At 35.8% G+C, this 13,411-nt stretch overlaps 1 protein-coding gene across 1 annotated transcript in view; it reads left to right on the top strand.

Annotated features, from left to right (window-relative positions):
* LOC148949033 (glycosyltransferase 25 family member) overlaps nucleotides 1-13,411 on the top strand; it is a 58,975-nt gene that overhangs the window by 30,822 nt on the left and 14,742 nt on the right. The window contains 2 exon segments of the mRNA XM_089094871.1: nucleotides 729-930; nucleotides 13,155-13,287. Coding sequence (XP_088950997.1) covers nucleotides 729-930; nucleotides 13,155-13,287 — 335 coding nt within the window.

Genomic DNA, 13,411 nt, shown 5'->3' with positions numbered 1-13,411 from the left:
ATAAAATTCTGTAACATTTCTGTTGGGTAACTTGTCTTCTTTTTTTCGTACAGATTCGACCATCATTGAACTAGATAAATTTGTCCACAATTCTTAGTAACATATTTTGACAGAACAAGTGCTAGATATAAAAAATTAAAAGGCTACCATAGTCATTTTTTTTTTTAACTTTTGCTGATTCCGACTCCTAATTTAAAAAAAATAATACTTCCAAGCCCTACTCTATATCCTTCATCGTGAAGAACCTCTACCCCTGTAGCATTAAACTACGTCTTACTATTGACTCCAAGCCCTGGTATTTATATGCTACTCATTTATCCCACTCCTCCTCAAAAGTACGAAATTTTGAATGATATCAAGAAGAATTAGTTATTTTTCTTTTTCACTTTAGTTGAAAGGCCGTAGCGTCTGCAGTCCCTAAGAAAGACTTAAAAACTATTCCGGAGCTTAAGTTAAACATCCTGCTCTTTTTTTGGTCTTTAAGTTTTTGTATCCTGAATTCATTTTAGATTTTAGTCTCACTTGAAAATCATATTTCTTTAAAATAGCATTAAACATACGAATTTTATGAATATAAGGACATTATAGAAACCTGAGCTATGAACTTGTGACTCTTGACTCCAAAGCCCAGGTATTTATATTCTACTCATTCATCCGCTCGTCCTCAAAAGTAGCGAAGTTCCTAGTGGTATTAAATAAGGATTAGTAAACTTTCTCTTTAACTTTAGTTGAGTGGCCAGAACCTTTGGAGCCACTAGAAAGCCTTAAAAACTACACCGAAGTCCAAAATAAAACATCTGACAAACTTGGTTTCTTTGATGAAATTTTTTTGATCAACTTGGACAGACGACCGGATAGGCTTAAAAGGATGGAGTATAATATGAACCAGCTTGGCCTAAATTTTACGAGAATCAGTGCTGTTGATGGAAAGTAAGGAGTCTATTTTTATCTCTTTTTTTTTTTTTTACAGGGTATCCCATTTATCTTGATCATGCTAAATGTTTAGAAAATGCAGTGATGGATGCAGAATATTTTCTTATTGATGTGTATTACTCTTGTGGGAAAGTTTAATGGCATGAACTTTAAGGGGCACATGCACCTCCCTCATGGAGGCACAGGGTGCAGCTTGGAAATTTCGAATGGCAACCCATATAGATCGGATTATCCATGGAAAATAAAGTTGTCACTGAGAGGGGACTTTCACTCCTGAAGTACCGATATTTCTTACATAGTTATACCGAAGGATAGGAATCAAATTTCCTCCCTGCGTTTTGATTGGTATGATATTTTTTAAGAGAAGGTATCAGATATTCATTATCAGTGGTCACCTTTGTACTAATCACTGGGGTATTCCCCCTAATGCCGCCCGTTCGTTTCTATGTGTAGCGACGTAATCTCATTCTATTACCATGTCTGTGCATAGGGGGGGGGGGGCGGAGAGGCTAGTGGAATTTGTTCTAGATCGCAGTTAGCATACACGAAAGGCAAACGATAATGGAAAAGCAAATTTATGGCGTGTTTGCCTCCTCTCCGGGGAAATACATTTTGATACACTTAACCAAACACTAAACATTTTATTACATTTACTAATGTTTTAACTGTACTTATCAATTTTGTGTTACCTACTCAAGTTATTACTCTTAAGCAACGGGCTGTTTTGTAGCTAAGCTATTATATATTTTTAGACGCAATTAACTGCCCAATAAAATTTTAAAGATCTTTCAGTTCTACCAGCCAACTTTCAGGACTTAACGTGTATTTTATAGTCCTGATTTTTAATGCGTCCATTTTAAGGTCATTTAAGTTGTTTCTGTGGCTCTTCAATTTGTGATTATTTCTTCGTGATTATGATCAAACAGTTCGTGATAACGAAATGTAAGTAAGGAGTGACCCGGCTCAATAGTGTGAAGTATGGTATATTTCTCTAAAGAAATACCGTCTTATTGGTCCCCAGTGGGGGGTGATCAAGCCTCCACGAGGACAAGACCTTGGGTAGCGTGGTAGGCAGGATTCGTATCTACTCAAGAGGTTGCTAAAACTACTTTAATAAACGAATAAACAAAATACAATACTGAAGTACACTTGTGAACAGTCCTCTTGAAGCCGTAGAGAATCCGAGCTATAGTCAACTTGCACCGGCTGGCACCGTTGATTTGGAAGTGGCTGCTACACTTTCCAAGCTCGCCGTCTATAGTTGGCTAGTGGAGGTTACTGGAACTCTCCGACGGCAGTTGATGTGGAGGTTATTGTTAAACTCTCCCAGCGCACCGTATATTATAGAAAGATGGAGGTTGCTCGAACTCTCCCAGCGGTGTTCCTCTAACCACTTGTCACTGTTGGTTCTCAAAGCTGAACTGTCCACAAGTTGTCTTTTCCCCCTTCTTATCTTCCAAGGCCCAAGCATACAATTCTGGTTCCATGACCCCCAAAGTAGCCTCTCATTGGCTGGCTGCTTTTTGGTCATGTGATCCACTACCTTGAATAGAAAAGAAAGCAGAAACAAGTACATAAAACAACACATACCCAACTATACCCTTGAAATGGAACATGCAGTAAATACCGAAATATACCCTTAATGTAATAAAACACTAAATACAAGAAATACACTTATATCTAACTTGCGTAAGCCTAGCAACAATCTTTACATTTCTCCCCCTCTCTTTTATTGAAAAAAAACATTTTTATTACTTTTTTTTTCATACGTTATATATTAATTTTTATTCCTTCCCTAAACTACATTTGTTATTATTCATTGTTCCCTTGTTCGACAATTCTAAAACCCCTTTTTTCATTTCTCTATACTCGATCTATAATTTCCTTAATTTGAGGAGAATCGATGTGAAAATTCCGATAAAGATTAGAAAAATAAATGTGCAACCAGTCATGATCCCAATAATCATGGACTGTGCTGATTCAATTTTTCTGTGCAATTTTGTTTTGCTCAAAATAGATTTTAAGCTATTTATGCCTTTTTCAGAATACATCTCTCTCTCGAGAAAGCTATGAATTTTTTTTTAAGTCTAATGATTCGAAATCAAAATTAAGTTTTGTAGCATTGAAAAGAATTTTACTATGAGCGAATTTACTATCTATAGAAAATGCATGAAATAAGTGCGACGGAGGAATATTTTCAGCCAAACTTGGGTTCAGCATAGGACCCGTTATATTTCGACGAAGACATGAATCACAATTTTTGACATAATTTTGTACACGCACTGGCAAGTTTTCAAACATTATAAATTTGCGTGCTCGTTCTAGCGTTTTTATATACCTTTGATGGGCACCTAACAATAATTTGTTATGCATTAAGGCAATGGTTGTGGAGATAAGTTCTTTTGGTACCAAGATTTTATATTTATTTACGCGTCTTTTATCTCCAGTAATATCGACTGCATAAACTATCTCATTATGAATTACCAGCTCATATTTTAGTAGCCACCTTGGTAATTTGTTTGTTTCATCTGCCTCAATTTTTAGCCCGGCAGACTCTATTCCAGATTCATGTACATGATGTCCCTGTGAGCAAAAGCATGTGCCACCTTTGTTCGCTGGTAGGCCACCCTTTTCTGCATTCCTAGGGATGCACCCCTTTTTTGCATCCCTTAGAGGGGCCCCAATGGCGTCCCTCTGGATAACATGACCCCTTGTCATGACTTGCTCGTGACCAATAGGCACGATAGGCCTACCCCGTACGTTTGACCGACTATTACAAATTACAGATTTTAGGTCCGAGTCCTGAGACTCCATTTCCCGAAAATCAAATCGTTTTCCGGGTACAGTTTCCAAAAATTTGTACGCTGCTTTTATTTCTTTATCGCGCTTTTGAGCCTGTCTGAGTTCCTTTTCTCCTAGTCCAATAAAATCAACATATTCACCTTGAAGGCAGTCAAATTCCTGTTCTAATTCATCAAGATTAACTTTTCTGTATTTTTCAACAAATTCAGAACTAGGGCGGCTCTAATAGTTGCTTGGATTTTTAACTCCAGGAATTTGATGGAAGGTAAATTACTCACTGTCTATTAAAACTGCTATATGGTATAGCTTCCTATTTACGTCTTTAGCTCTTTTTAAATAAGATCGAGCTCTGCAATCTGTATGGCAATGTGTATGAGCAGACTATAGAAAGGTTTTTTTAAAATTTTTAATCCCGGACTATAGTGCGAATAATTCTTTGTTGTGATTGTCATATCTAGATGCGGGTCCGCTGAGAATTTTAGAATAGCTTGCAACTATTTGAAAGCTATCTGTGGTTTTGCATTTTACACAATGTACAGCGCTAATTGCTTTCATGCTAGCATCTGTGAACAAATGAAAATCCTCTGATTTCGATGGAAAACGGAGTAGAATTATGTTTGGATTATTAAGGTTGGATTTTAGTTTTTCATATGCCTCCAACTTGGTGGGTCCAAAAACAAATGTGACATTTTTGCGAGTTAGGTGAACAAAAGGCTATGAAATGTCTGCATAGTTTAGGTAAAAACTTTTTAGAAATGGAGCCAACCCTAGGAAACAACGATCGTCCGAAACGTCATTAGGCGGTGTCATCGCCCTAATCGCTTCAACCTTTGATTCCTGGGGAGAGATCCCTTCGGGTGAGACTTTGAATCCTAACAGATTGACTGAATTTGCAAAAAAACAGCATTTTGATAAATTGAGTTTAAGGTTGAATTCACGTATCCTTTCAAAAACAATTTGTAAATGTTTCAAATGATCTTCAAATTTTTTGCTTTGCGTATGTATTGTTAAGTCATCTACGTACCAACTCAGAAAATCAGAGAAATTTATTTCGTCATTTTTTTTCCTAGGGACATCCCGAAAAATTATTCCCAAAAATTCTAAAAATTGTCTAGGACTGCTTTTAGCTCCCATTGGTGCTTTTAAAAATCGGTATGACATACCTTTAACATTGAAAGAAAATAATTGGCGACTTTCTTCGGATAAATTGCATGCATAAAAGGAGTGTTTGATGTCTAATGTAGAAAATTGTTTTTTCCCTGCCATATCAGTTATAACTTCTTCAATTCTTCGAATTTCCCATTGACTATCTTTAATGCCTTTATTGACTTCTCTAAGATCAATTAAGAACCTACTGTTTTACTCATTCCAAAGAAGTTTTGGGAAGATTTTACCCTCTTTATTAGGTTTGCCAATGATAAAAACAGATGAGTTGAATGGTGATCGACCCACTTCAATAATCTTAGCTCGAAGTATTTCCTTGACGTGTTTCATTATTACTTCCTGCATTAAAAATGATAATGGAAATTGTTTTTGGCTTTTAATTGGAACTGTTTCATCAATTGGAACGACAAATCCATTTAAGTCATTACCCCACTATCATAAGCAGTGCGAGCTAATACATCTTTAAATTTACAAATGAAAGTTTTAAATTTTTCACTACTTTTATCGGTTAATTCTCCGGTCTTGACATGTTTTAAAAATTCATCATTAGGCCATTCAGTTTTTAAATCTACCTGAGTTTTATTGCCTTGAGAAAATTCATTTCCAGCACAGGCGCAATTAACCCAGAGCTTGAGGCTAAGTCGTCTGGGAGAAGCTCAAAATGTCCCATTAATTTACCTCTTAATAAGGTTACTTTATCTTGGGTGGGTTTAAAAAACACTAAGGGGAATGAGTAATTAGACACTTGACTGATTGACTTTGCGATACATGTTTTCCACGTTGGTGCAGGCTAGAACATCGGGCAAACTCCATGAGCTACTTCACTTTGGTTGATAGATTGCGGTATCACTTTGATTATTCAAAAAGAGTTTGGTGAAATTGTTATCTGTTCAGCTACATATACATTTCCTGTACAACCGTTGCGAGTTTTTCCGGCAAAATATGCGCTAAAATTTTCTTGATATAGATTATTGGAGCCTAAACTGATTTGGTTTCGACGGGTATCAAGAGAAATTTCCAAGCAATTTAAGAAATCATAGCTTACTATTAGAGGAAACTTAAGTTCACTAATAACGAGAAATTCCCAATGAATTTTTCTTTGTTTCACTGCGTCAGATATAGCAACAAGAATTTTGATTTTCCCCAAAACATGAAAAATATTTCCACTCAAGGATTTTACAGCTGAAAATGACGTTTTAATTTTCTTTCGTATTTGCTCAGCAAGGCTGTAGGATAAATTTTCCGATAATAGTGACCTTTGACAACCGGTGTCAATAAATACTAAAATTTTAATAGATTCGCACAATATTACATCATACATACATGGAAATGAGACACAGTTGGTTGATTCTGGTACTCAAATAACAAATTTGTGAATCAGAATGGTTCACAGAAGAAATATTATTTATTAGAGGACTTTGCATAAGGTTCGACTCGGCCTCCGGTAAAGTCGAATTATTTAGTTTTTTTTGTTTGCTTGTGGTAGATTTATAGGCGCTGGCGCTAAGCAAAATTTTGACTTGTGCCCTATTTCACCACAGCGGATACACGTCATAGGTTCCTTACATTCAGATTGTCTATGTGGACCCCTACAATTCCAACATTTTATGCGAGCATTATTTCTACCACTAAAATCATTCCTGAAATAATTACCTCTAGTTGATCTTGACATAGAGGGAGTTCGGCTTTGTGACATATCATGGTTAATGTTTTGACTGCTGACTGCTGCAGTTAAAACTTCATTAGGACTACAAAATTTTAAATCTATTGTTTCAAATTCCCTAGCTAGTTCTAGTAGTTCATCATTATCGCAATCTGGTGATGCTTGTTCCATTACTCGGCGCGCGATATTAGTTTTTAAGCCACTTTAAAAATGTTTGATATGCGACTACTGGCGTCGTTTTGGTTGGCTGGCTTGCAATAATCCTTTGCCTTACCAACTATTCTACAATAAAATTTAGAGACTAATTCGTTCTCTTTCTGTTTTTCTCTAACTAATTCTTGTAGTTTTTGTCCTACACTTTTTTCTGGGCAAAAGGCTATTTTAAGGGTTCTTTCGAGGTCTGAAAGATTTTTGATACGGTCCGGCTCAACATTATACAGAAATCTCTGAATCTCCCCCCTGGTGTAACAGATAGCCTGAGACACCATAGAGGCGTCCCCCTTGGACTGACTCTTTTGTATTTGTTTTAGAGTTAAAATCCAGGAATGAATATCGGCTGGATGCGAAAGTTTAGAAATTGGTGGACATTGTTCCATATAAAAATTAACAGGCATAGGATGAGTTGGTTGGTAAATATCAGAACTAACTCTCTGAGATGACAGACGAGCCTCTGCATCTGCTAGCCTAGCTTCGATGTCTTTAACATGGGCCTCTAAGTCGGCCGGAATGGTTTTAAAATTAAGGCTAGGAAATAGAGACAGCTTAATGAATTATTAGAAAACAGTTTCTAAAAAGTAGTCAACAACACCGTGAGCAGCTGCCACCAATGTGAAGTATGGCATATTTTTCTAAAGAAATACCGTCTTATTGGTCCCCAGTGGGGGGTGATCAAATCTCCAAGAGGACAAAACCTTCGGTAGCATGGTAAACAGGATTCGTATCTAATGAAGAGGTTGCTAAAACTACTTTAATAAACAAATAAACAAAATACAATACTGAAGTACACTTGTGAACAGTCCTCTTGAAGCCGTAGAGAATCCGAGCTATAGTCAACTAGCACCGGCTGGCACCGTTGATTTGGAAGTGGCTGCTACACTTTCCAAGCTCGCCGTCTATAGTTGGCTAGTGGAGGTTACTGGAACTCTCCGACGGCAGTTGATGTGGAGGTTATTGTTAAACTCTCCCAGCGCACCGTATATTATAGAAAGATGGAGGTTGCTCGAACTCTCCCAGCGGTGTTCCTCTAACCACTTGTCACTGTTGGTTCTCAAAGCTGAACTGTCCACAAGTTGTCTTTTCCCCCTTCTTATCTTCCAAGGCTCAAGCATACAATTCTGGTTCCATGACCCCCAAAGTAGCCTCTCATTGGCTGGCAGCTTTTTGGTCATGCGATCCACTACCTTGAATAGAAAAGAAAGCAGAAACAAGTACATAAAACAACACATACCCAACTATACCCTTGAATTGGAACATGCAGTAAATACCGAAATATACCCTTAACGTAATAAAACACTAAATACAAGAAATACACTTATATCTAACTTGCGTAAGCCTAGCAACAATCTTTACAATAGTAACCAAAACTCTAAAAAACGGAATTTTGATACCAGTAGATACATCAAAAGTATTGCAGTATTATGCCAATTTGAAACAAATAAGTTTCATCAAGTTTAGTCTTACCCATCAAAAGTTACGAGCCTGAAAAATTGCCTTATTTTCAAAAAAAGGGGGAAACGTCCCCTAAAAGGGATAGAATCTTAATCAAACCAAACCATTCTTAATCTTAATCAAGGGATAGAAAATTAAACCATCATGTTCAGCGTATCAGAAAACCCTACTGTAGAGGTTTCAGGCTCCTATCTGCAAAAATGTGGAATTTGTATTTTTTGCCAGAAGAAGGATCACAGATGTGTGTTTATTTGTTGTTTTTTTTCCCAAAGTTGATCGTATCGATCTAGTGGTGATAGAATATCGCGAAAGGGCTCATTCGAACGAAAATTAAAAGTTCTAGTGCCCTTTTTAAGTAGCCAAAAAATTGGAGGGAAGCTAGACCCCATCCCACGTTAATTTTTTTTCCCAAAGTCACCAGATCAAAATGAGATTGCCATTTTGTTCAGCATAGTCGAAAATCTAATAACTATGTCTTTGAGGATAACTTAATCCCGCACAGTCCCCGGGGGAAGGTCTGCAAGTTATGAACTTTGCCCATTGTTTACATATAGTATTGATTACTGGGAAGTACACAGACGTTTTCAGGAGGGATTTTTCTGGTGGGGGAGGTCGGAGGAGGGAGTTACGTGGAAAGGATCTTTCCATTGAGGATGCTTTCATGGGGGAAGGGACATTTCTATGAAGGGGGCACTGAATTTCCCAGCATTATTTAAAAAACGATCAGGAATTAAATAAAAAAATCGAGTTTTTTCACCTGAAAGTAAGGAGCAACATTAGAACTTAAAACGAACATAAATTATTACGTATATGAGGAGGTTCGCCCCCTAGTCAATACCCCGCTCTTTACGCTAAAGTTTTTTTTAGTACTTTCAACAGAGCTATCTGTTCTAATTAAATGACCTTTGTGATTCAGGGGTCATTCTTAAAGAATTGGAACAAAATTTGAACTTTAGCGTAAAGGGCGAGGTATTGACGAGAGGGCGAACCCCATCATGTACGTAATAATTTCTGTTCGTTTTAAGTTTTAAATGTTGCTCCTTACTTTCAGTTGAATTTTTTTTTATTCCATCAAACAGTTCGTGGTAACGAACTTGTAAGTAAGGAGCGACCCGGCTCAATGGTAACCGAAACTCTAAAAAACGGAATTTTGATACCAATAGATAGATCAAAAGAATCAGATATTAATTCTGATTTCAAAAATATAAGTTTCCATCAAGTTTAATCTTACCTATCAAAAGTTACGCGCCTGCGAAAATTTGGCTGATTTTTGAAAAAAGGGGGAAAGACCCCCTAAAAGTTATAGAACCTTAATGAAAATCACACCATCATATTCAGCGTATCCGATAACTCTACCGTAGAGGTTTCAAGCTCCTATCTACAAAAATGTGGAATTTTCCATTTTTTGCCAGAAGAAAGATCACGGATGCGCGTTTATATTTGTTTGTTTGTTTTTTTTTCGTTTGTTTTTCCCAAGGGTGACCGTATCGACACAGCGGCCCTAGAACATAGCGAGAGGACTCATTGGAGCGGAAATTAAATGTTCTAGCGCCGTTTTTAAGTGACCAAAAAAATGGAGGGCAACTAGGCCCCCTCCCACGCTCATTTTTTTCCTAAGGTAACCCGATCAAAATTTTTATATCGCCATTTTGTTTAGCATGGTCGAAAATATTATAACTATGTCTTTTAGGATGACTTAATCCCTTGAAGCCCCCAGAAGGAGGGCTGAAAGTTTTGAACTTTACCCAATGTTAACATATAGTATTGATTATTGGGACCCGGCTCAATGGTAACCGAAACTCTAGAAAACGGTATGTTGATACAAATAGATACATCAAAAGAATTGGATTTTAATGCTGATTTCAAATCTATAAGTTTCATCAAGGTTAATCCTACCCATCAAAAGTTGTGCGCCTGAGAAAATTTGGCTGATTTTCAAAAAAAGGGGGAAAGACCCCCTAAAAGTTATAGAACCTTAATGAAAATCACACCATCATATTCCTCGTATCAGAGAACCCTCCTGTAGAGGTTTCAAGCTCCTATCTACAAAAATGTGGAATTTTGGATTTTTTGCCAGAAGAAACATCACGGGCGCGCGTTTATTTTTTTTTACAGGGGTGTTCGTATCGACGCATTGGTCCTAGAACATCGTGGGAGGGATCATTGAAACGAAAATTAAAAGTTCTAGTGCCCTTTTTAAGTGACAAAAAATGGAGAGCAACTAGGCCCCCTCCCACGCTTATTTTTTTCCCAAAGTCATCTGATCAAAATTTTGAGATAGCCATTTTGTTCAGCATGTTCGAAAATATTATAAGTATGTCTTTGAGAATGACTTAATCCCCCGAAGTTCCCGGGAGGAGGGCTGAAAGTTATGAACTTTACCCAATGTTAACATATAGTATTGGTTATTGGGAAGTATACAGTACAGACGTTTTCAGGGGAGATTTTTCCTGGTAGTGGGGGGGGGAGTGGGGCGGGGGGTTGGGGGGAGGATCTGACCATGAAGTAAGTTTTCATGGGGGACGGGACATTGCTATGAAGGGGGACGCCGGACTTTCCAGTATTATTTAAAAAAAAGATCAGAAATCAAATAAAAAAAAACAAGTTATTCAACTGCAACAGCAGCAACATCAAAACTTTAAACGAACAGAAAATATTACATATATGATTGGGTTCACCCCTAGTAAATACCTCACTCTTTAAGCCAGAGATTTTTTAGTACTTTCATAAGAGCTATTTATTCTAATTAACGGCTTTTGTGATTAAGCGGTCATTTTTAAAGAATTGGAACAAAATTCGAACTTTAGCGTAAAGAGCGAGGTATTAACTTGGTAGCAAACCCACTAATATATGTATTAAAAATATATTAATATAGAAGTTCGTTACGTAAGTTAATTCGTAATTTACGTATATTTCTTACTAATAAAAACGTTCGTAAATGTAATTGAAAAAGTTTCGAGAAAGCTAATTAACCAAATTAAAGTAAATTAATATAAAATTTTTGCTTTAATTATTCATGTAATGTGAATCAAGATTAAAATCTGCATTTATTCAAAAACGTTCAAAAATTAAATAAAAAAAACAAGTTTTTTTAACTGAAAGTAAGGAGCGACATTAAAACTTAAAACGAACAGAAATTATTCCGTATATGAAAGAGACTGTCCCCTCCTCAACGCCTCGCTCTTTACGCTAAAGTTTGACTTTCTCACAACTCTACTTTTTTTAAACAATAGAAAACTTTAGCGTAAAGAGCGAGGTGTTGAGGAGGGGACAGTCCCTTTCATATACGGAATAATTTCTGTTCGTTTTAAGTTTTAATGTCGCTCCTTACTTTCAGTTAAAAAAAATTGTTTTTTTTATTTAATTCTTTAACAGAGATGAATGGCGTAGGCTATACAGGAAAAATATCATTGCAATACGGTGTGCTGGAACTATCTTAACATATTCCATTATTCAAAATTATATAATATTTTTAAAGTTGATTTCTACTTTCGTTTTTGTTATCTTTACTCACTTTACAACCTGATAAGAATAAGACTGAAATTGCCAGCTAAAACAAATACAAATAATTCTAGTGTATACATAGCAAGTCTGGGGCTTAATCATTTGCAGACTAATTATTGGATTATAAAATCTTGATACCCTTAGCGTAATCTATTTACAACCATAAAAAAGCTAAAGCGAGATATAAAACTGAAAGACTAGGATGATTGAAATGTCGAAGTGAAAAAATATATTAAATAATCCAAAAAATTAAACAACTATACCTTAAAACATTGTAAAAATTAATCAATTATATAAAAATTAGTCGCAGTTGTCCAGGTGATGTATGATGCAATAAAATCATAATTTTGAGACGCAACATGAATTCTTTAGTGGAAACCAGGCCATCGTAGACAACAGATAAATGACATTATTCGTAAAAACTCTTGTGCATATTTGTGAACATTTGTGTATACAGATCATAGCTTCAGTTGTGTACCAGATGATATTCCTTGGAGAGACGGAAGGGGAGACATGAAAAGTACACTCTTAGACCTCAGGCTACTTTTTTTTTTAGCATGATTCTTTTGTTGCAATCTTGGCGGGTATCTCTACTCTACTCCCTTGTACGTGTATGACTGTAAATATAGTAGCCTACTACCAAACTGATAACTTTTTCCATGTTGTGTATATGTAAAGAGATACTTGTTGTGTGTTTAGTAGTTTTCTTCTCTGTTGTTTCTGTTCAAGATCTAAGGGGGTTTAATGTTTTGATTAATGTGGAAAGTTAATATAAGCTACTGGATTTAATGCAATGCTTTTGGCAGTTTTTATTAATCTCAGAGTACAATGAAATATTTACACCGCCTATATATATACATACACATACACATATATATATATATATATATATATATATATATATATATATATATATATATATATATATATATATATATATATATATATATATATATATATATTTTATATATATATATATATATATATATATATATATATATATATATATATATATATATATATATATATATATACAAAATGATTGTTTGAATTAAGCAAGTGCTGATTATCATTGCTTAAATTATTTAGGCGTTAAATTCATTTCTGTTGGTACAGGGGCCATTCAATTGAATCCCAGTACTAGAACTTTTCTTACCTGTGCAAAAAGGGGCTTACGAATACTTTTTCAAATTTAGTCTGGAGATCATCTCTTAAAATTTGTTGCTCTTTAAATTTTAGATTAGATTTTAGCAGATATAGAGAGATATAGAGAGAAAGAGAGAGAGAGAGAGAGAGAGAGAGAGAGAGAGAGAGAGAGAGAGAGAGAGAGAGAGAGAGAGAGAGAGAGAGGGGAGTCTTAAGTTAAATGCTGGACTAATCCTGATTAAAACTTTGCATTGAAAAAAGGGACAATTTTTAGGTTGTTAAACGACTCGATTGTCCAAGAAAAAGGCATTAAAGTTTTACCCCATTTTGCTGACCCTTATCATAAAAGGCCGATGACGATGGGTGAAATCGGCTGCTTCTTGAGTCATTACAATCTCTGGGAACAGGTAGGTTTTCAGCCTTCTTTTTGGTCTCAGATGTTTAGAAAAAATATTCGAACTACTATAATGCTTACTATACTACTACTACGTCCACATATGCTGTACAATTTTTTTTCTTAGTAGATATTTT

The sequence above is a fragment of the Artemia sp. Qi Xiang Cuo genome, chromosome 9, assembly GCF_049724085.1.
Source record: "Artemia sp. Qi Xiang Cuo chromosome 9, ASM4972408v1, whole genome shotgun sequence".
Lineage (NCBI taxonomy): Eukaryota > Metazoa > Arthropoda > Branchiopoda > Anostraca > Artemiidae > Artemia > Artemia sp. Qi Xiang Cuo.
This window is presented reverse-complemented; position numbering and strand designations above follow the sequence as displayed.